The sequence below is a fragment of the Lutjanus erythropterus genome, chromosome 24, assembly GCF_056507025.1.
Source record: "Lutjanus erythropterus isolate fLutEry1 chromosome 24, fLutEry1.hap2, whole genome shotgun sequence".
Classification (NCBI taxonomy): domain Eukaryota; kingdom Metazoa; phylum Chordata; class Actinopteri; order Lutjaniformes; family Lutjanidae; genus Lutjanus; species Lutjanus erythropterus.
Genome location: NC_139340.1, coordinates 8,593,079 through 8,614,650, shown reverse-complemented (window position 1 = coordinate 8,614,650; position 21,572 = coordinate 8,593,079). Strand labels below are relative to the sequence as shown.

The 21,572-nt window shown below is 40.7% G+C and overlaps 1 protein-coding gene across 4 annotated transcripts in view; it reads left to right on the top strand.

Moving 5' to 3' along the window:
- Positions 1-21,572, top strand: part of ncam2a (neural cell adhesion molecule 2a) — a 356,551-nt gene that overhangs the window by 247,617 nt on the left and 87,362 nt on the right. For all 4 annotated transcript variants that reach the window (XM_084713912.1, XM_084713913.1, XM_084713911.1 and 1 more), the window contains exons 3-5: positions 3,823-4,029; positions 10,360-10,503; positions 13,276-13,413. In XM_084713912.1, coding sequence (XP_084570038.1) covers positions 3,823-4,029; positions 10,360-10,503; positions 13,276-13,413 — 489 coding nt within the window. The remainder of the gene's footprint in view (positions 1-3,822; positions 4,030-10,359; positions 10,504-13,275; positions 13,414-21,572) is intronic.

The window sequence follows — 21,572 nt, the reverse complement described above, 5'->3', positions numbered from 1 at the left end:
GATTTAAAAATGATTTTATTGCTCGTCCAGAGTCTATGATCAGAACTGTGCCCATAGCAACGGTCTGTTATACAGAAATAACGACCTTAGAATGCTGTAATTGACCAGTCAGAATGGAGTATTTTACAAAGCCATGTAAAAACATTCATAAAGACTCCTTCATGTTCGTGACAGGTGTCATGTCATGGTTTTGACAGTGTCGTGACAGTTTTATGCACACCCCTTCAAAGAAAGTGCTGCCAGACATTTTGCTAGCACCTACGGAACTAATCATCATTGTCTTTCCACTCTACCTTCAACAGAGTCATTTAGCGTTTGCTCTTGCCAAGAATCAGTAATAATGCCAGAGCTTATGCAGATTTTAAGAGCGGTTTGACAGAAATTTCCAGCAGCTATTCATACAGTTGTAAAGACACACAGAGGGAGGTAGGGCTGAGCGTGGAAACAGGACAGCATGCTACACACTCCTGTCTTCTCAGATCATCTGTGAAGCAAATGGCCTGTCACCATGCTAGCCGCATCAACTTTAACATATTTAGCTGTCTCTGCTGTCAACAGACTATAAAATGGTGAGAGGTGATAACGTTGTGATGCTAACAGGTGTATAGAGACGCCTGTAGCGATGCTAGACACTTATTTCTCCCCCACAAGTGCCCACATGAACCATGAGGCTCCATCAGGAGGCCACGTCTGAAGGAAAGCACAGCGATGAGGAGAATAACTTCTACTGTAATATGATTTTTTAGCAATGCTGCTGTTTGATTGCCTCATCAGATTTGTTGGCCTTGAAACTAACGAGCAGCAGACACACACGCCAAGGAGATGATGCTGATGCTGATGTTGGTTGGAAACATTGTGGTGATCATCAGTGTTAGTATGATGGCAAGAGGCACATTTGTAAATCAGCTAATTTATCATAATTTCACTTCATGTACTGGAGAACTATCAAACTGAGAAACTATTAAAGGGATAGTTTGGATACCAGCAGGAAAGCTAAGTAATGTGCTGCTGTGGAGAGGGTCTGCAACAAAACGTACATTTATACTGACTGTTAGTAATTACCTCATGCAACCCCACCTAAATAATCTGAACTATCCCTTTAAGATATTTACATAACCGTGCATGGACAAATGGAGTTTGTGTTCAGGAAAATCCTGCCCCACATCAAGCCGTTTCCTCACAGTTACACCTGGGAGCTCTTGAGATAAATCAGCCCAGCCCTCTGCTGCCGGCTGCTGAGCAGCTGGAGGTTAAAAACTTTGCTCAAGGGCATCTTGCCGATAGTTAGTGAGGGGAAAAGAGAGCAGTCAAACTGCCTGCTTCCTGCTCTCACTCCCTGGGGTTATCTCTTGCCACCGGCTACTGCCATCTTCCTAAACACAACACTTGTGTCACAAACTTGTTCTCCTTCTATTTTCTGCTCTTTTTTTTTCCTTTTGTAATCTTAGTTAAACCCTGCCTCCTGTCTCTAAGGGACGAGACAAGGCTTTGTCCATCTCCTCTCTTGTTCAAGGCTGCGGTTGATTGATAGGCAGGGTAATGGCCCTTCACTCTTGACACTTTTATTTGCAGAATTTACAGGCAAAGGGCACCTGCCGCTTGCAGATGGCCCCATCATCTCCTATGGTAGCTTGATGAGTTCCTGTTTCACAAGCTACATATGGACACCATTTTAATCAGGGTTCAGGTCAGGCGTGCTATTTGTCTCTGTGTTTTTGTATGCTTGCATAATCTTAGAAATGAGAAGAATTTACAGCCTACATATGTCCGTTCCTTTGCAGACTTATTAGCCATGTAAATCCAAGATTATGACATAATCATATAATTTCAGGCCGTCTGTTCCTGCAACAAGTTCCAACAACAGCAGCGCTGGATGGTCCTCAGCTGTTCAGTGGACCAAAGCGAGCAGCAATCCTTTAACATGTAAATCCAAAGTGGCAGAAAAATAGGGAACCTATTCAATTACAACACTGTGTGTGTGCAAAATATACCTCATACTCAGAACTGATTATCATCAATTCAATCAGTAAATTATTTCTAGAAATTCTTAACTGGGGATCAGAATGTTTTAACCTGTCGTCTTTGTGATTGGTTCATGTCTTCCCGCAGTCTCTGTAGCTTGATCTGTTTGATAAGGCTGCAAATGCCTGCAATTGAGATTAAAACTAGATAGAAAATAGATTTGCAGTCAGGTGCCAAACATTCTGTGATGTCTAATACTGACCCATAGCAGGGGAGGAGTTACACCGCAGCCAAACAGACAGTGCCATGGATGCCTGGCCAACTATGCCAGCTAACTTGCTGTGAGATATGACACTTTCACCAGCACCAAATGGGAAGTAGCAAACTGGCTAGTTCCTTTGGCAATGGCTGAAATCGCTCCTAAACACGACCACACAAAAATGAATTGTGAATTAACAGTTTCATGAGGCAGTGTTTAATTTGGCGTATGTCTGATACACCAATGAGCACATATTTTAGTGAGAAATTACATTTTTGAAATGCTTTGTCTGTTGTCATTGTCCATAAATTTGCATTTATCAAAGGCCAGAACGGTCCTGGCCTAAAAATGAGTAAATGCCAGGCCTGCCAGAGTGACTGTGAAGCTGAGAGCATCGTCACATAAGGCTTAAAGAGGTGGTTTAACACACGTTTGTTGATTTGGCAGTCCCATACACCCTCTTGCAGGGCACTTTGCCAGGATTTAATCCAACCTTAAAGGAGCAATATGTTTCCAGTGCACATTCAAAAATGAGTACAGCAGTCCAAATGGTGAGTTGGAGCCACAGACTGTATATTCAGTAGGTTATAATCCTGTTTAATATGCGATCTATGATTTAAGCGAGTTGTTAGAACTCGCCACCTCCTCCGCGGACACGGCAGAGACACGCATGCTGCAGGAGCTCCGCAGGAGAGTCCAGGATGTGGGCAGCCTTGTAAATTGATAATAACAAACAGCGAGTCCTCCACTGTAAGTGGATCAGCTGTTTATGACTATTAATTGTCTGTCAACTTAAAGTTAAGCCCATTATCCTGAAAACAAAAGCCCACTGCTCTGAAAATACGCACTCTGGACGATGAGTTAAGTGGCTGCCTGCCAAACTCCATTAACATTTTGTTCAATTTAACAGTTATAAACATCTGTGCTTTCTACAAGATTATTAATGATTTCCTAAGGGTCATAAAAGCCTGATTTGGTGTAAATTCAGCCTTAAATTGAACTCACAGAAAACAGTTATTCTGGTCTGGAATGGAAATTTCAAAGTGTGACACCGCGGCTGTAGCATTCATGTCAAGTGAAGCAAGAGTTTCATGTTTGCTTGATCTCTGATGACACATTTGCGTCATTTTAGGATTTATTACAGTAAATACATTACAGATTTCTCCTTTGATAACTCAGTTAGCAGACTTCAGTACGTTATGCGCATTAGCTACATGCAAAAAGCATTACCAGCCACTTCATTGTCTTTGCAAACCTACTGCAGCCTGAGCATCTCTTAGGCTGACTGACTTTATGCCAAGTTAACGTCACTCATGGGCAATTCAGTATTTTCACAAATAATCTTGGGATCAGAGGGTTACAAGCTCAACTTATCGGAGCAGTTTAGAAAATAAATAAACTTGTTGCACAGGAAGTAATAAATGTCTTCAGGCGTCTAAATGTCAACAGCCTGTCTGAGTAGATTCCAGGTGTAAGTGGGAATAATCATGGAAACATCTCTTTCCTGAGTCGTGAATGAATGCATGTAAAGAGAGAAACTGAATATCTGCCTTATTCATCATCGCTTTATTTGATCACTCTTCCTCTGACCTTGCTCCTAGCTATCGGCGAGCCAGTGAGGCTGGAGTGGTACAACCCCCAGGGCGAGCGCATCGTTCCCTCCAAGCGAATGGCACTCCACACGGAGACATCACGATCCAGGCTCATCATTTACAACGCCATCATCGAGGACGCGGGTATCTACCGCTGCCAGGCCACCGATGCCAGCGGTCACACCGAGGAGGCCTCGGTCGTGCTGGAGATCTACCGTAAGCCTGACAGATAACGTGCACCCACATACACAGACACACATTTACCTGCAGATGCTCTGTGTTTGCCTCCTGAGGAGATTCAGACGTAAAGACATGAGGAGAATAAACCTCCCACATTAGTGTTTGATCACAGGGATAGCAGCCTATTCATATTCCCAGCCTCGCTGCAGCCACAAGCTGTTGGAAATGGTAGCTCTGCCTGTGTGCATGTGCATTTTAGGTCCATGTGTACCTTTGACTTTGTGTGTGAGCCTGTGTGAGGGTGTGTGTTGCACTCATTCTTGTGATTAAAGTATAATGACAGCGAGTAATGCCATGGGACTGGGATCCTGCCAGGCATAATGAGGGATGTGGCACCGGGGCTAACCTGCCTTGCTGACCCATCACTATTTCTTGGGCAAAACTTAATGTTACAAGGCGCGGGTGGCTCGGTGGTTACAGGGACTGTCCCATCGCAGGATCCATCCTCACAGCGAGCAGTGAATTAACCGCCATTTGTCCTGTTCGAGTGTCCTTGAGCAAGATCCAACATAAACCCTGGTAGCTCAGGACGTCAAGGGACCAGAATTGTAGCTACGCTGAGATAATGTCCTCCATGTAATGTACGGCTTTTAGCAGCCAGCGGGGAGTTAAATTGTACAACAACAACAAAAAAACGTATCCAGCATATTAAATTTGCCTAATTCCAGGTGAAGCAAAATGAAATAGTTAAAGCAGTTGGTATTTTTCTATCAGAAAAACACTCCTTACAGCATGGAGAATATTTTGAAACAGCATTTAGAACACCGCGTTCTGTAATAAAATTTACATAACATTAAAATTAAACAGCTAACTGAATAAATAAAATATGAAAATTCTAAATTATTCTAAGTTTTGTTAGATTTTAGATTTAGACTTCAGACTTTTTATTTGCCATCTTGCAAAAGCTTTCTGAGGAGTTTTTTAAGGTAGACGTATCTCCTGGCTAATTCATGTGTTCTGCAGCGACGTCAGCACTACTACAATTGCACATACAAATTCGGTGTAGTTTTATATGAGTTAATTGTGGTAAGAACACACACACAGAAATCAGAGTGTGTAAATTATGCATTTCATCTAACACAAACTGTGTGCCAAGTCACTGTTGTGCTGTGGGATTATTATTGCAGTATATAACTATACAAAAAGTTCTGAGTTAATTTTTAATTTACTACATACTGTACTTTGTACACGCTCAGTTTCCAAGACAGAAGCAAATCCTCTAAAAAAAAAAAAAAGCTTTTGAAAACCATTTGTCAAAGTGAACCTCAGTTTTCATCATTCATGCAGGTGCTGGATGGTGGGAATTATTAGAGTGTGACACATCAAAGGCCCCGATACACGCTTTATTTTTTTTCCTCCATCTGCGCTCTAAAAACTCTGCCTCTGATCGGCTAGCTCACATTGCATTTGTTGGCAACAGAGGCTTTTTTGCACGGATACGAATACAGGTGTACCTTGAGATTTTGGCTTGCCCCTTGGTGTTCCTTGGGCACAAAAAGAAAAAATGAAAAGTTGCGAAAACTTAGTGAAACAAGCATTTCTGTACGTCCTATCTTAAGTTTGTCACATTACTATTCAGATCTGCATGTGCACTTAAGTTAAGAAAGCTTAAATTATTATATCTGGTGAACTGGAAACTGTGTTCTAAATGTACTCATACTGTTAAGTTTGATAAACTCAGGATAGCACTTTGAGTGACTGTTACGTCCCTAACAGTGACCTTATTAACCTAAGTTGACATTACAAATTTAGTCGAGTAAACTTGAAAATGTACTGCAACTTTTCACTTTTCTCACCTTCTTTTCTCATCTTTTTTTTTATTTACAGTGTTATAAGTGCGAAAATACTTCTAGTTAAACTAAATTTATGATTCTAACTTTTTGATGACTATATGTAACAGCTTCTGAAGGATATCCTGGATATGTCTGTAACTGCATGTAATTAAGTGTGATGCTGCCATAGTAATAGTGGCTTGTTACAGCCTGCATTAGTATGTTTCTTCAGTCCTTGTGAGTTTCCTGTTTAGGTACAAAAGGCACGTTTCCCAAAAGTTAGAACTCCCTCTGTTCACAGAGGAGGATTGGATTAACATTATAATGCAAAAAAGATTACATAAGAACCAGGTGAAGTCTGAGAAGTGAATAACCCAAATACCCAGACACACTGGGACTTTGATCAGGAGTCTTCCCCAATTTTAATTGGCGAAAACGTCAAGGTAGAGGGATTTGATTCCAGGAGACACGCGCACGCGCGCACACACAATTATAGTGTGTGCACACACTCTGAAAATCATCACCTGCTGTGTGGTTGCCTTTTTCATCCTCCGCCAGCGAACCATTAGGGGAGACATCACAGCCTCAATCACACCTGCCACCACTCAGCCCTCGCCTCATTCACCACATAACCATCTCCCTAAAACCATTGTTTCCATGGCAACTGGGCGTCACTCACTCGGGCCCCTCGGTGTAGATTGCATGAGCAGCATGCGGATGAAAACCTGCCTGCAGCTCCAGCCAGCTATTCTGCCAGCGCACAGCCGGAGCAGGCGAGGGCTCCTTGGGCGGTGCATGGGCCTGTGCGCTACAACGTGTTATACATGAAATTCATGACCTGTGGGAGGCAAAGTGTTGACATCCTCTCTGTAGTTGCTGACATCTCCATGATGGCCTGTTATAATAACGCTACATAGAGTGGCAGATCATTTTTGAATCCAAAACAGGCGCCTGGAGTTCAGACAAACATAAAAGCTGTGTGCAGGCTGCCCTGGTGCTTTTTTAGCTGTGGTAGTGGCTCTAGGGGTAGCAGTGTCAGTCGGTCAGTCGGTCCACCACTGTGGCCCTGACTAAAATATCTCAACAATGTTAGATGATGATAGATTGCCATGAAATTTTCTACAAACATTCATGATCCCCAGAGGATCAATGCTACTGACTGTGGTGAGGCCTTTCTTTTGTGCCGTCTTGAGATTTACATTTTAGGCTTTTAGTGAAATAATTCAACAGCTTCTTGATGGATCACCATGATAGAGAAAGAGACCTTAAAGAGAACCCTATAATGACTTTGGTGACCCCTTGAATTTTCCTCTCGTGCCACGAGCAGGTCCAATTTTTAACTTATCCAGTACAACAGTGGTTCCCAAACCATTCCGGCATTCCCCCCTTCAGAAGCTGAAAAAGTTTGCATCCCCCATCCCTCAATTATTATTAAAAGCCAGCATTATATTTGTTTTAGTCTATATTTCTCAACTGGTCATTGTGTTTAGTGATAATTAGCAAATGTTACCATGGTAACGTCATCACTATTAGCATCAACATGTTAGCATTATCATTGTGAGCATCGGTGTGCCTAAATACATCCTGACCGAGCTGCTAGCATGGCTATCAAGCCTTCGTCTTTTTCTCAAATAAAATTGTCTGTCCGTCACGCACAGGAGATGAAAATCTAAATAGTTCTCCCCGAATGAAAACTTGAGTTCACTGACAGCAAAATGTGAAAATTGCCCTGAGTTAACTGCAGCAGTTTGGCGTCTTTTGCAGAGGGAAATTCATAATCAAGTAAGCCAGTACAGTGTCAGAGCCAGCTCTTTTCATTTCCTCTCACTTTATTAATGGACAGAGCAATAATGCTACATAAGCCCATTTTCAAAAAAAACAGCAAAATTGGCCAGTAAAGACAGGAACAAATCTGCGTCCCAGTTGAGAGAAGTCCAGGGAAATTGGCTAGTCAACGTATCAGGCAGTTATCCTCGCAGTGATGTGTAGGCGAACGCCGGAAGAGAAACTCCGGAGTACTGAGTATATTCTCAATTTGCCAGTGTCAAGTGTGCAGTAGAGTGTTACTCTGGAGAGGATGTTTCCCTTACTGATTCTCTTGTAGAGCAGTGTGACAACAAGAGAGAAGGGAAATGGATACAAACAGAAGGAGCAAGTGACACCAGAAGTGCGAGACAGAGTGAAAGAGCAACAGATTTTAGAAATAAAAAGGCGAACACAAGGGGGGAGAATTGATAAGGAAGCAGCAGAGTGAATGACAAAACCATGCAAAGGCATCCTTGAAGTTAATGAAGACACTGGGATGCCGGGCACGTTCGCAGGCGGAGGGTGCAGTCGGGGAGAGCAAGCTCATTTTAGGGAGCAGCCTGGCATAAATCACACGGCAAAATGCTAATGCTGAAGCCCCGCTAACGGAAGGGACTGATAGCGGAGCTGTCGTTGATTTATTCACACCTTCGCAATACAGCGCGCAGACGGTTTGCAGCGCGAACAGTGCCACATCAGAAGCCGGCTATCCGAACAAAAGCCGGGGTTCGAAGGGTAGATCACGTGCTGTTTGTGGAGAAATGTCTGTCCCAGAACAGTGTCCTCATAAAAGCAATTTGTCAAAACACCAAATGTTTGCCAAGAGGGAGGATGCTGCTTCAAGTCTTCCTGAAGCCGAGACAGAGCGAGTCAAAGGCTGCCTGTGTGCTTGTTTAATTCTGCAAACAGAGAGGCTCCAGAATATCTCTGCTCATTTATTTTATTTGTCGTGGTTGTGATTGGCAGCACGCAAAATGGCCACCCTTCTGTCTCCTGTGCTGTCTCACCAGAATCGCCTTATCTGTGTCCCAGAAAACAGTCAAAGCAGGATTTAGCTTTTGTTTTATTTGATTTTGTGACTGAATGCTCTCCCTACATTTCCAATGCGCTCATTGTTCCTCATCAGCCTCCTTCGTTATACTTTGCATTTCTATTATGAGGCATTACGTCACACAGCAGCTGTGCTTGATAATGTTGATTTTGGCGACTCCAGCTGCAAGATTTTGAGGATGGAACATCTTTACAGTCACTCTCTCTAAAACTCACACCAAAACAGACTGCAGACCAGAGGAAAAATATGCATTTCTGATTTTGTGGTGAACTGTCCCTTTAACTTTTCATTTCTTCATCATCATCAGGTCAAAAATTTGATTTGTCCAAACTAAGATGGCAAACATAGTAAATATTATACCTGCTAAACTTAATCCTTCAAGCGCTGCCACTGTAAGCATGTTTGCATGCTGATGTAAAAAACAGGAGAAAACACACAGGCTGTGTTAAGATTTCAACCTTCAGGCCTTCTACAAGATCAAGGTTTATATCCCCTCAAAGTTAAAGATGGTGGTGACGTAAATGTTCGCTGCCATAGAAGAGAAAAAAAGTTACTACAGTGTCTTCCTGTATTCTTTAGAGTTGGTCTGGACTGTGAAAAGCTCGCTAGTTAGCAACAACAACAACAACCACATGTATGATCGATCACAGACACTGCAATCCTTCCCTGCTTCAGATCAATAACTCAGGTGAAGCACGCAGACTTCACACCACATCTTCATCATCATCTAACATTACATGTGACGGATAACGTACAGTGAGCAGGTCATTATTGTGAAATAAACCCAGTCGGGATGATGGAGGACCCCTCACCCTAAAGGGGTTTATTTCACAATAATCACCTGCTTACTGTACATTATCTCCCTTATTACATGGTTTCTTACCAAACTAAATCAATAAACTGACACAAAATATTGATTTTCTGTTGATTTAAAATGATTTTATTGCTCCTCCACAGTCTATGATAGGAACTCTCTCCATAGCAACGATCTGCTCCTCATAGCAACGGTCTGTTATACATAGCAACGGTCTCCTCTTCATAGCAACGGTCTATTATACATAGCAACAGTCTGCTATAAAGAAATAGCTGACTTTAGAATACTGGAATTGACCAATCAAAATCGAGTATTTAACAAAGCCATGTAATAAAGGCCCACATTATTTGCCGCCAGCATGACTGTAGACTTAGTATTGTTATAATGAAAACCAAGTTATACCTTTATTGGCAAAAAGGAAAATGTGTGTAAGATATTTAAACATCAGAGATTAGGAGCAGGATAAGATCAACTATAAGTAACCTTAAGTGCTAACAAAACACATAATGTATTTTATCCAGGAGAATTTTATCTTTTGCAGCTCCATTCTTTAGCCTTTCAGGACTGGAGTGCATGCTGCCAGGTGGCCAAATAGAGGTCACCCCAACACTTAACCTGCATTATCAACAAAACCACCTTAAAAAGCCTACAGGATACCACCCAGACAGAACACTGGAAGGGAATTTATTTTAAAGCAACTTTTCCAAACCCCTTACCCCTAAATTCTGTCTGAAAACAGTCATAGTTAACTGGACCGTAAAAGCGCAGCAGATTCTTTCTCTTTCTCCTTTTGATGTTCAGACCTGCAATAAATTGTCGGCTCTGAATACTCTGTTCCCTCTCCATCTTGTTTGATCTCTCAGAGAGGCTGACATTTCGGGATGTTCAGTCACCGCAGGAGTTCCGCCATGGTGAGACGGCGGAGGTAGTGTGTGATGTCATTAGTTCGCCGGTGCCCGTGGTGGTGTGGTACTACCAGGACAAAGAGATCATGGAGGAGCACCACAGTAAGTTTTCATGACTTTACTTATTATTTTCTTTACTTTGACTGCTGTTCTTGGTACACATCAGAGGATAATTTGCACACAAGAAAAAAAAGAAACTTCATTCTCTCTTTAGAAAATAGGCCTAAAATTTGAATTAAATAATCACTTCACTGTTAATTGTTTTGTTTTTATACTGTTGAAGAATTACTTTTAAAAAAAACAATTAGTTTAAGTAGGGCAACTATTAAAAAAAAAGAAAATTAAATAAATTAAGTGTACCCTGTGGAGTTTTTGGAGCAATGCTTTTAGGGGTCCCTGTTGTGTTAGTATCTCATGCACAAGTATGCACCTGCATGTGTTTGTGCATGCAATCACACGATTCGCCATCCTGCTGATGCTTTTCTGGCGATCAAAAGTTGGTTGCGGTGCCAAGAAATGTAGCAGCGTGCCAACAAAGACAGAAAAGAAGAAGACCACAGTGAGCAAACATGAATGTAAACAATAAAGGTTTCAAATTATTCCAGAAATCGGCTTTGAAAATGTTTTATGAGGGAGGAAATACAGTCAACATTTATTGCTTCTCTGGGAGACACACAAAGCCATTGTGTGAGAAACGGCGAATGTACAAACCCAATCCTAAAAAAGTTTGTGTAAAATGTAAATTAAAAACACACAGCATTGATTTGCAAAAACTTTTCAACCTATATTCATGCAAGGTAAGTATTAAATGTTGGATAAAGTGACGTCAGGCAGCTTTATAAAACTGAGTAAGTGATCTTGATTATTCCAGAAGTAGATTATGATGCTAATAAAAATTGCAAGTAAGCAGCAATCTCAACAGGATTACATTTTGAATGTAAACCTGCCAAACACACTTGATTATTGAGAGAGGGGAAAAATGCTCACGAGTCCCAGTGTGCCCAATTCTCTCCCTCATTGAAAAGACGTGCTAATGTGCCAAAAATACTGTTCTCTAGGAAATGCTGTTTCCCTCTTTTGTGTGGATTCACAATAAGACAAGGATATCAAATTCTATGAATAGAAACCCCATCAGGCCTGGAGGAGGCGAAGAACTTGGACGGAAACCATGTTAACAAGCGACTAAGAGAATGGATTATAGAGCAGTTGGATGGTGACATTCAAAGATGCAAACCAGCAGCGTCCTGCGTCTTTTCTAAAGAGCCGTTCCCAACTGCTAACCACATATTTCACAATCACATTGTCAATCATATTCTGTCCCATTTGATCTGAAGCTGATGAATGTCATTTTTACATTTTTAAAGCTCTCGCCACCCTTTTCAGTTGCTTTAAAGGCAGTTTGAATAATTGGAAGTGTGGCTGTATGAGGGACTTATCACAGTCAGTGAATTACCTCCAGTAGATGGTGGTTGACAATGAGCAGCATGAATACTGCTCCGAACGGGGTCAGGAGCAAAATGTATTTTAGCCAGGGGTGCAGGTTCAACACTCGGGGGAACGCAGGGACCCTCCCACAGGAAATTTAAGCAGCAATAACTTCCTTTCCTGCATCCTGGTGCAGTTTTTAGTTTAGTTTAGTAAAACTGAAACAAACTATAACAGTGCTTTAAAGAACAGGAAACAAACTGATCTGCTGCAGCTGCATCTGTTAGTTTGTGTTATTGTGTGACTTTGGTGTTTTAAAACGTTTGCTCGGATTCAAGGAAGTCACACAATAACACAAACAAACTACCTGATTGAGGCAGCGGTAGACCAGTAACTGAAGTTTTCTGCAGGATAAAATGACTGATTTTTCCAGTGGAGTTTGGTGGAGGGGCACAGATCAGTTTTTGGCGTAAGTAACAACAAGGTAAAGCAGAGAAAATAGTCTAAATATAGCAAAAACTTGAACTGTTTTTTTAAGGTTGGCCATTTTTAGGTGGCTAAAATTCCCTTTTTGTTGCTGGCCCTGTCCTCAGCAGTGCATTGTTTAATTTCCTACATCAAGACTCCTGTTCTTTCTTCAAACTGGGGGCGTGCCAGCTGCCATCTACTGTGCTTTATACACTGACTGTGAATAACTACCTCACTTCAAATAATCCAAACTATCCCTTTAATGGTGTGAAGTATCAGGAGGGTGGTCCACTTAATTGTCTAAAAAAGACAGACAGAGGCAAAGAAGCACTCAGAGGACAGATTCACTTTGAGTAATATTATTTTCTGACAGAAGGCAGGTGCAGTAGTAGGAGCCAGTCGAGTAGGATTCATTATTTCCTCCTCCTCCTCCTCCTCCTCCCTGATTTACAACTCTCTACACCACTTCCCCGTCCTCCTTCCAGACAAAATGCATGCCTGAACGCTGATTAGAAAGAGTGACCCCTCGAATCTGTCACGTTTTTTAATTGAAATTCAAATCTTCGGTGCCACGGTGATGATGAAACATGGAGAAGAAGAAGGTTTTTTTTTTTAATCATTTCAGTCTAATTACGATGCATGGATATAAATATCTTTGCTTGAGAGAAATGAGATAGGGGCCTCATCACTCCTGGCCACAATGAGGGAGCGTGGAGACTATTTGGAACTGTAATTGCGTGAGTGTTTATCTGTGTGGACTTTATCAGGTAAATGTGCTGAAGTGAAGATTGACAGTCGAGCTACTGAAGAATGGAGATGGCAATTTTCCTCTGCTGTTTTCCTAACTTTCTTATCTCACTTCTCTCTCTATCATACGCTGTTGTTCTTCTGTCGTTTCCTCTCTTCCCCGTCCTCACCTGGCTTCCCCGTCCATCCGTTCTGTCTTCCTCCTCCTCCTCTTCTTCGCCCGTTGCTGTGAAGGCAGATTCCAGGTGCTGGCAAACAACAACCTACAGATCCATCAGGTGACCAAGGCTGACGAGGGCGTGTACCGCTGCGAGGCCAGCGTCGAGGCCCGCGGAGAGATCGATTTCGTGGACATCGCCGTGGTCGTCAACGGTGAGTCATGCTTTGAGTCGTGGCTTTAAGATTTTCAAGCTGCTCGAAATGAGGGACTGCAGTTATTCTTCTTCTCTTCAAGTTAGTAGTAGATAATGCATCATTTCAAACATAAATACAAAAAATAATTGTCTTAATGTAAGTATTTTTCAAGGCTGTTGACAGTTTTTCTTCTATGTGGAGTGATAAAAAGAGAAATTTCCAAAATTCCCTCTGTAAAAACTTTTGACTTTAATATGATAGAATTAGATAGTGACTCATGCGCATATTTAAACACAACATTTCAGAAAACTTGTACCTGACTCACCTGTAGTGTCATGCAAAATGTATGGAATTTTACAGTAACGTATCTTTAAAGGTTGCTTTCTCGACGTGACTTTTATCTCACACTCGAGGCCAGAAATCTCCACTTCAGAAGCCTTTACGTGCACCAAACGTTCCAGTTTTATTCCTGTCTATATTCTGAAAGTTTTTACAGGGGGGTTTGTTCATGTATCATTCATAGCCTGATTTATATCACTTTTTATTCTTAAAAACATGGTGAAAATAGATTTTTTTGTGGCTTATTTTTAGGTATATGGAGTGATTAAAAGAGATATCTAATATTCTCTCTGTAGACTTTAAAATGTTGATATAATGACACAAGAATTCTGAACCTGGATTTAGCCGATGTTCAGATTTCTGTTCTGAAAATGTGTGCAAACCCTGAAACCTGTAGGGCTTTGCTGTCGTGCAGCCTGCATAGAATTTGCCTCCTGATGGCCACTAAAAATCAGTTTTTCTTGTAATTTCTCCACTTGGTAGGGATTTTGGGAAAATTTGTTTCACAAAAATGACATGAAATTGAAGCCTGGGGTATGTTTCATGCTTTATCTGCAGGTCTTTCTGCTGATTACAATCAACCATGGTGGCTGTCTTATGCACAGCGTGTCTCGACTCAGCTCTAACCTTCTCTCTTGCCTTGGATTTTATGTCTAAATGTTAAAGTGTATTCATTGCACATTGCTCTCTCAGCAAGCCCTTGTATGCTGCTGGGTTTTGTGAGACCCACACATTATTATAAGACATTATATGACAGATTTGTACTCTTTTCCGTCTTTGGTTACATTGGTTAAGGTTAGTGGAAGGCTTTTCATTAGCAGAATAAATAGCGATTAATTTTGTAACGTGTCTGGTTTAAATTGTTGTGGTGCTACTTGAATGATGAAAGTGCCTTGAGATTTTGGTTTTCCCTGTTGGTGCGTCTCGAGTACAAATAGTTTGAAACCCACTGCTTTTTTTATTGCACTTCAGCATTAAAGATCAGCAGCTTCATGAAGGCTGGAACAAACAAAAGCTTCAAGCCGTTTGCACTTTGGCACGCGGCGTCTTCTACCTGATGGCAGAGGTTTGTGTTCAGAGACGATCTTGAGGCTGTCTGCTGGTACGGACTCTGCATGGGCTCATATTTTTTCTTGTTACCTTCATAGCTCTTCTGGGCCTGCTGACAAGCCTGCTTTTCAGCTGCACTGCTGTAGCACAGACTTTCTAATATTAATTTGAAGTTTCCAAGTCCTTCATAAGCTACAAATGACCCTGAAAACTGTAGAGCTGCAGAGAAGGTTATAACAAAACTAGTGAATTGATCTTAATAGGGAAATTTCTTGTGTTCAGGTTCAAGTGTTATACAAGATGACTAAAAATCTTAAAGTCTCCGTCCGCTCAATTTTTTTTTTCCTACCGTTGAATGTTTGAGCTTCACCGAACAAAATGACATATGCACAGATTTTGACACTAGAAAGCCGTTCCCACATTTATCTGCTCGATGTGGGAAGTTTTTCTGTGCTCACTGAAAATCTGATTTTAAGAGGCCTATGAGCATGATCTGTGACATCACACCTCATTTGGAAGTCAACCTTGGTATAATTTGCGACTTATACGAGTATAATGTAGAGAATTAAAACGCTAAAAGTGACATAGGAGACATCTTGTGTCCAACAGAAAAACTTTAGAAATGACAAAGTTTGCATATTCTTAGATTCTTGACTTTATAATGACGTAGAAGAAGGTTTTTTAGGGATTTTAATGTCAGAAAAAACATCAGTCAGACATGAATTGTTCTAAGCAGACTAATACATGTTGTATATTACAGTCAAATGTGGGCGCCACCATACATTCAGTATGTCTCACCTTTGTTTATTCTGTTTCTCTAACTTTGGGTTTCATGGCTACTGAAACTAACAAACCCAGTGCTGAGGTGCCACATCCTCGTGTCTCTACAGTCTGTACTTGTCTTGTTGAGATCTTGTTCTCACAAAGGCTCAAAACGCACAGGAATAAAGTTCCAAAAAGTCATAATAGAATAGCTCAAAATTGCGCTGAACCTTTGTAAAGCAGCTGCGGGATTGTTTTTGTTGCGAACCCTAATCCTCTTAGAGTGACATAGCCCAGTAAACAATCTTGTTTCCAAGCCATTATCAGCAGACATCTCAAACCTCCAAACCGAGCTGGTCTTCAGTATACGCAGCTTTAAAGGAAGCTGTGCAGAAACATCCCCTGCACTCTTCACACAGTGTCAACAGATTAGCATGCATTAGGGATTCGGTTTCTTCTGCTTACACACGTTTTGTTGCTGCTGCTAAACATCACTCATTATTTTCTTTCTGGAGTCTACAAGTGTGCAGGCGCTGAAGGTTAAAAGTTCAATAACCTAGCAGAGAAGGAGTGCACGCAGGAGCAGCTCTGCCTCCTTGATGACTGAAAAATAAAATAATCACTTTGTTAAGCTTGTATTCATTAGCAATAATTTGTTAATTAGGAGGAAACCTGTGTTTCCTTCAAACAAACACCTTTTTCACAGCAGCCATTTTGGCATGATCGTGCTATTTGGAAACCGTGTGGTAAACAGAAGTGTTACAAATGATACTAACTGATGTTCGTTAGATTCAGGTCAAACAGTGTCAGGGAAATATTAGCTCATATATTTTAGTCTATTAGAAACACAATTTAAGAATACAAAAAGTTAATTTAATTATACTTTTTGGCTTAATTAAAAGTATATGTAAACTGTACTTTTAAAAGTGTACTTCAAAATAAATGTCTCCATCAATATACTAAATGTAATTATTACATTGCTTTGTTAGACCATTGCTACATATAACAGACAATGGACCGTTGCAATGGATGCAGGTCTGATTTTAGACTCTGGTGGAACAGTAGAATAATTTTAAATCCAAAATCTATCAGTTATATTTATCAAATTATTGATTTTTTTGGTACCTAACCATGGAATAATCAAGATAATATACAGTAAGTAGGTCATTTTTGGAAAATAAACCTCTGAAGGATGATTCAAGACCCTCTGTTTGGTGTTGGGGACTTGTTTAATGTATATTATCCCTTACACATATGAATTCTGCAATATTTAAAGTGGTATTTCAGTGTATTCTAAACTGCACATTAGTGTACTTTTAAAAAGTGTTCTAACTTGCAAATATTTAAAGTGGTAAGTTAGCTTAGTTTTAAAAAGTATAATTATTTTCAAGTCCTTACTAAATAAAACATATAATCAGAATATTTTATTTAAATGTACTTTAGTTTCACTTCATCAGAAGCAGAGGTGCACTTCAATATAAGGTTATTTAACGCTGTACGTCAGTGCAATTAAAAAAGAAGCACTAACAAGCTAAACTTTAATTTTACTAATCAATCATGTGTCTTAGTACAGAGACAGCCATATACTTTAAGTACACTTACAGCTGTTCCACTTGAGCACATAAAGATTTTTTACAGGGTTTTCTACAATTTAATTGCAACTGAAATATACTTAGTGCAAAATTAGTTGTTCCAATATAGCTAACTTCAAGTTAATTATTCATTAACACACTTGAAGTGAACTGATGATTAGTCTGACTGCAAGTACACTCAAGTATGCCGAATTTAATATACTTAGCATAGTTATTTTTCACCGGGGTGAACAAAACATATGAAGACGCAATCAGTTTGTTGATTGTCGCTCACAGTGTTGTTGAGCTTGTTACTGGACTGCTGTAACCTGAAGCTGACCCATCTCAGAGCTTGTCACGCCGCTCTTTTACAGCAGTTTACTGTTTTCATCATCTGCAGAGTGAAGTCAGTGATTGTGAACGCGGCACACACACATGTGCGGGAGCCGATCTGGACGTTCAGGTTGAATGCGCGGACTGTCAGAACAGAGATGTAGGTTTTGACAGATTCAGCTCAACCGACTCAGATAAGTTCATCATTGGCACGCTTACTGTACAGTACAGCGCTCTGCTCTCTTTACTGTTGGCGTGATTTTTTTTTTTTTTTTTTGTTCTTTAGTGTGATTGAAAATTTCAATTAGCGCTGGCTTTGGGCTCTGTGGCCCAAAAATTGAAGGATGTCATTTTAATTTTCTCATTTGTCCTCATTTACAGCGAGTCACCTGAGACCGCTGAAGTGATTGAAATGTGATTTCACTGTGGCCACCAGCGTCCTGTAACGCTTGAGCAGCTGCAGTATTGTCTCTGCCTATGTAATTCTTTCTCACCTAATGTAATAGCAGAGCGGCCCTCCGCCCAAAAACTATGAATTGCATTCAATTTAGCACACCACTTAGCTCACTTCTGAGGAAGATCCAATAAGCCTGCTCAATGAGGCACGACCTATTATTGCAGCGACATGACACTCGCCATGTGGTGCTGAGATGGGACAGGCTGCGGAGCGCTTTGCAGAGCATCCTGGGAAGTGCACGCTCTCTCTGAGGGAGCCACACCCTGGGGGGAGTCGCTTTAAAGTGAACTTCACTTCGCCTCAAGGAGATCCGTTCTGTGGATCCCTGCATTCAGACGTGCCCTGAGCTGAGCCTGAAGGAGACGAAATCTGATTCATGGAAACACCATTTGGTCCGCATGAAATATAAAAAGTACTGAGAGGAAACTAAGACTTAATGAAGCTAATGAGTTTGTCCAATATGGTACCACCAGGCACAGGGACATCTGTTACAACAGTTCATGCACTTTTGTCTTCTTTTTCCTTCTGAGCGTTGAAAATGTGCCTTTAAACTTCTTTCTAATTTCTCTATGTTGTTACCATTTTTTTCTTAAAGGTCCAGTGTGTAAGATTTGCATGGATTTATTGAGAGAAAATGGCAGTAACTGAAATATTCTATATATATGTTTTCATTGCAATCAATTGAAAATAACAGTCAGACTCAGAGGTTTGAATGTCCCAGCTGAAATTTCCAAAACACAACAGGAAAAATGATGCATGAGGTAACAGACGCTATTATACATTTTATTTTACAGCACTTTTATTCCTGAGAACTGTGGAGGACTAATGCCAGGATTAAAAATAAAGAAATAAATACATGACTCAAATAAATTGATACGCCATATTGATTTACCTCCCCTGTTTAATTTTCCAATTTATTTATCAGTTGTTTATTTATCACAAAATACATAAAGAAGGGTGTAAAGCAAATAAAAATACATTTAAACTGTAAAAGGTAAATAGAAATACCTTAAAAAATGTCACGGACAAATGGAAAATGCATTTAAAGATGTAATAAGCAAATGGAAATACATAAAGAAATGTGTAAAGCAAATAACAAAAATAAATTTCCAACAAATACACATGTTAATAAACTAATTGGAAAATGAAATGGGGGCAGTAAATAAATAGGGCATATTAATTTGGTTATTGAGTCTTTTATTTATTTTAAAATTGTCAGTTTCTGGCCTCCATACTAAATATTCAATTCACTATCCAGATAAAAATTCTGTAGTCTAGCTTGACCTTTCAACTACATCCTCTACTGACTGAAATTTACCAGAGAAGTAATAAATTACAAGAAACTGAAAACAAATTAAATGTAAAATGAGACTGAAACAGAGCTAAAGGGGATGAATATTTGACTTAAATTCATCAGGTAACTTGAAACAAACCTCCAAATTAATGCTAATATAGTTCGGTGTCTGCTGGATATGTAAATAGGCAACTGTGTGTTTACAGTTTTTTGCAGTGAAAAGTTTGCGCTCCTGCAATATCAATGAGGTGTTTTCTCCAAGGTCAGCAGCCATCCTGTGGTCTGGAAAAAAAAAAAAAAGTTTCAGCCAAGTTTGTGGCATAAAAAAGAGCTCCTCTGAAGGTGACAGAGATGGAAAGGACACTCACTTAAATGCCAGTTACTGTCACGGGGCAGGCAAATATAAGCTGTCCACTTCTGTCAGCAGAAAGCCAGAATATGTTTTTTCATCCACTCAGCTCCTCGTTGTAATTCTCAGACTTCAACTACAACCTGCTCTTTTCTTTTCTAGGCTTTTTTTTTTGTCAATATGTGAAGTAAGTTGTAAGAAAACAAGGTGGCGGAGGTGCCAAGTGGACTTCTTCTCAACAGATCAGGGCTTCATAACTTACAGATCCTATCTTAACTGTTTGGTAACCATGGTGATTATGGTTAGGGCCTGATTTAGGAAAGAGTCCATTACAGATGAGCTTACAGAGTCCCTTAGAAGTTGTTTTCAGTGCACTGAGACCTGTGTTCAGCAAAGCTATGTTGTGCCACTGTTGTAAACGTTTGGCTCAACCGTTCACCTAAGCGACCCCAGGTGTCAATCTCTCCTCACGTGGAGAATTCGCTGGAGTCTCTAGCTCGCAATCGTGAGGGAATCCGCCAAGGTTACCTGAGAATATACAGTATTGACAACTACCAGGGCTGGTCGAACAACACAGAGGCCCTGAACAGCAGCAGATGGAGATAGAGTAGATTGCTAGGAGGCTCAGATATGTCAATGAGTGCAAGAGACAGCGCTACATGTTTTATCAATCAGCTGCGGACAGTGAACTGTTCTGTGCTGTCGTGCCTGGGGATGTGGCACTGAGGTAAGATAAACAAGCTGATATAAACCAGCCAGATATGGCCTTTTTCTGCCTGGAAGACCCCTGGAGGAGGAATGTAGAAGAAAGGATGAGGACTAAACAGATGCAGCTACAGGGCATCTACTCCTCCTCATCTCCTGAGGTCCGGCATTCAGCACTTCAAGCTCTCTTTTGTGCCAAAGTCAGGATGGACATCGATTCTTGTCCACACAGCAACAGCCAAAAGGGAGGGAGATGAATCTGGACACTTTCCTGCACAAATCATCCCGGACTGCTTCTTGGACTCTTGATGCAGTTTGCTGCCATTATTTTTTCTTTGCTGTATCTTATTATGTGCTGCTTCGATCGACATATGATCACTCTGGTCCGTCTTAGAATAGTGGTTATCAACTTTTTTGGCTCGTGACCCTTTTAGTGCTGACTGTTAAATCACATTTTCATAATCATTGTGACAGGCAACGTGCACACTTTTTTATTGAAAGTCATATCGTCAACGCAATATTGAAGACTGAATATCAAAGTTGTCGCTCAAACAAAGCAGTGTGTACTTGAACGACACTGAAAGGTGTTTTTTGATCTGATGCCTCTACCTTCCCTGCATCCAGACCTTTAAATTTGCTCACTGATTCGTGTGGCATAGTCAATCCAATGAGCACAGTGGTGTAAGTGAAGATTAGCCAATCAGTGCCGCTTTGTCAAGCTGTGTCGTAGACATGCTCTACAGTGATTGGCTGTTGGATCATGAACATTTCTGATTTTAATCCAATCCAAATGCATGAATGAATATGCAGTAGAATAGGGGTTAAATAAGAGTGACACGTAACAGATACCGGCGTCTGAATGACATAAGGCCCTTAATTTAACAGACAGATGAAGCTGGCGATGTTAAGTATTCCATCTCTGAAAAGAGCTTAAGAAGCCCTCAGGACAACCTCGAGGCACTCAGCCAACTTTATTTTAAGGACTCAATTAGCAGAAGAGTCTTGTTGAATGACGCTGTCAAGGAAAAGGGAGACAATCAGGAAAGTTTTCAGCTTTTTCCTGCATGGGAGGGCTCACACTTTCCAACGATCGAGCCACATTTAGTGTCTGATGTCTTTTTATTTGTTTTTACGTATCCATAAATATGAAAGATTGCCTTTTTAACCATTACTTTTTCATATAAACAGCCACTTGAAAACATTTTTCATTTGATTTTTTAGTAAATTTTACTGTAAACCGCAACTGGGCGTTAGACAAATTTCTATTCAGCTTGCAGCAACGATACAGAATGTCACGCTGTTCTTTTGACGCAGCGT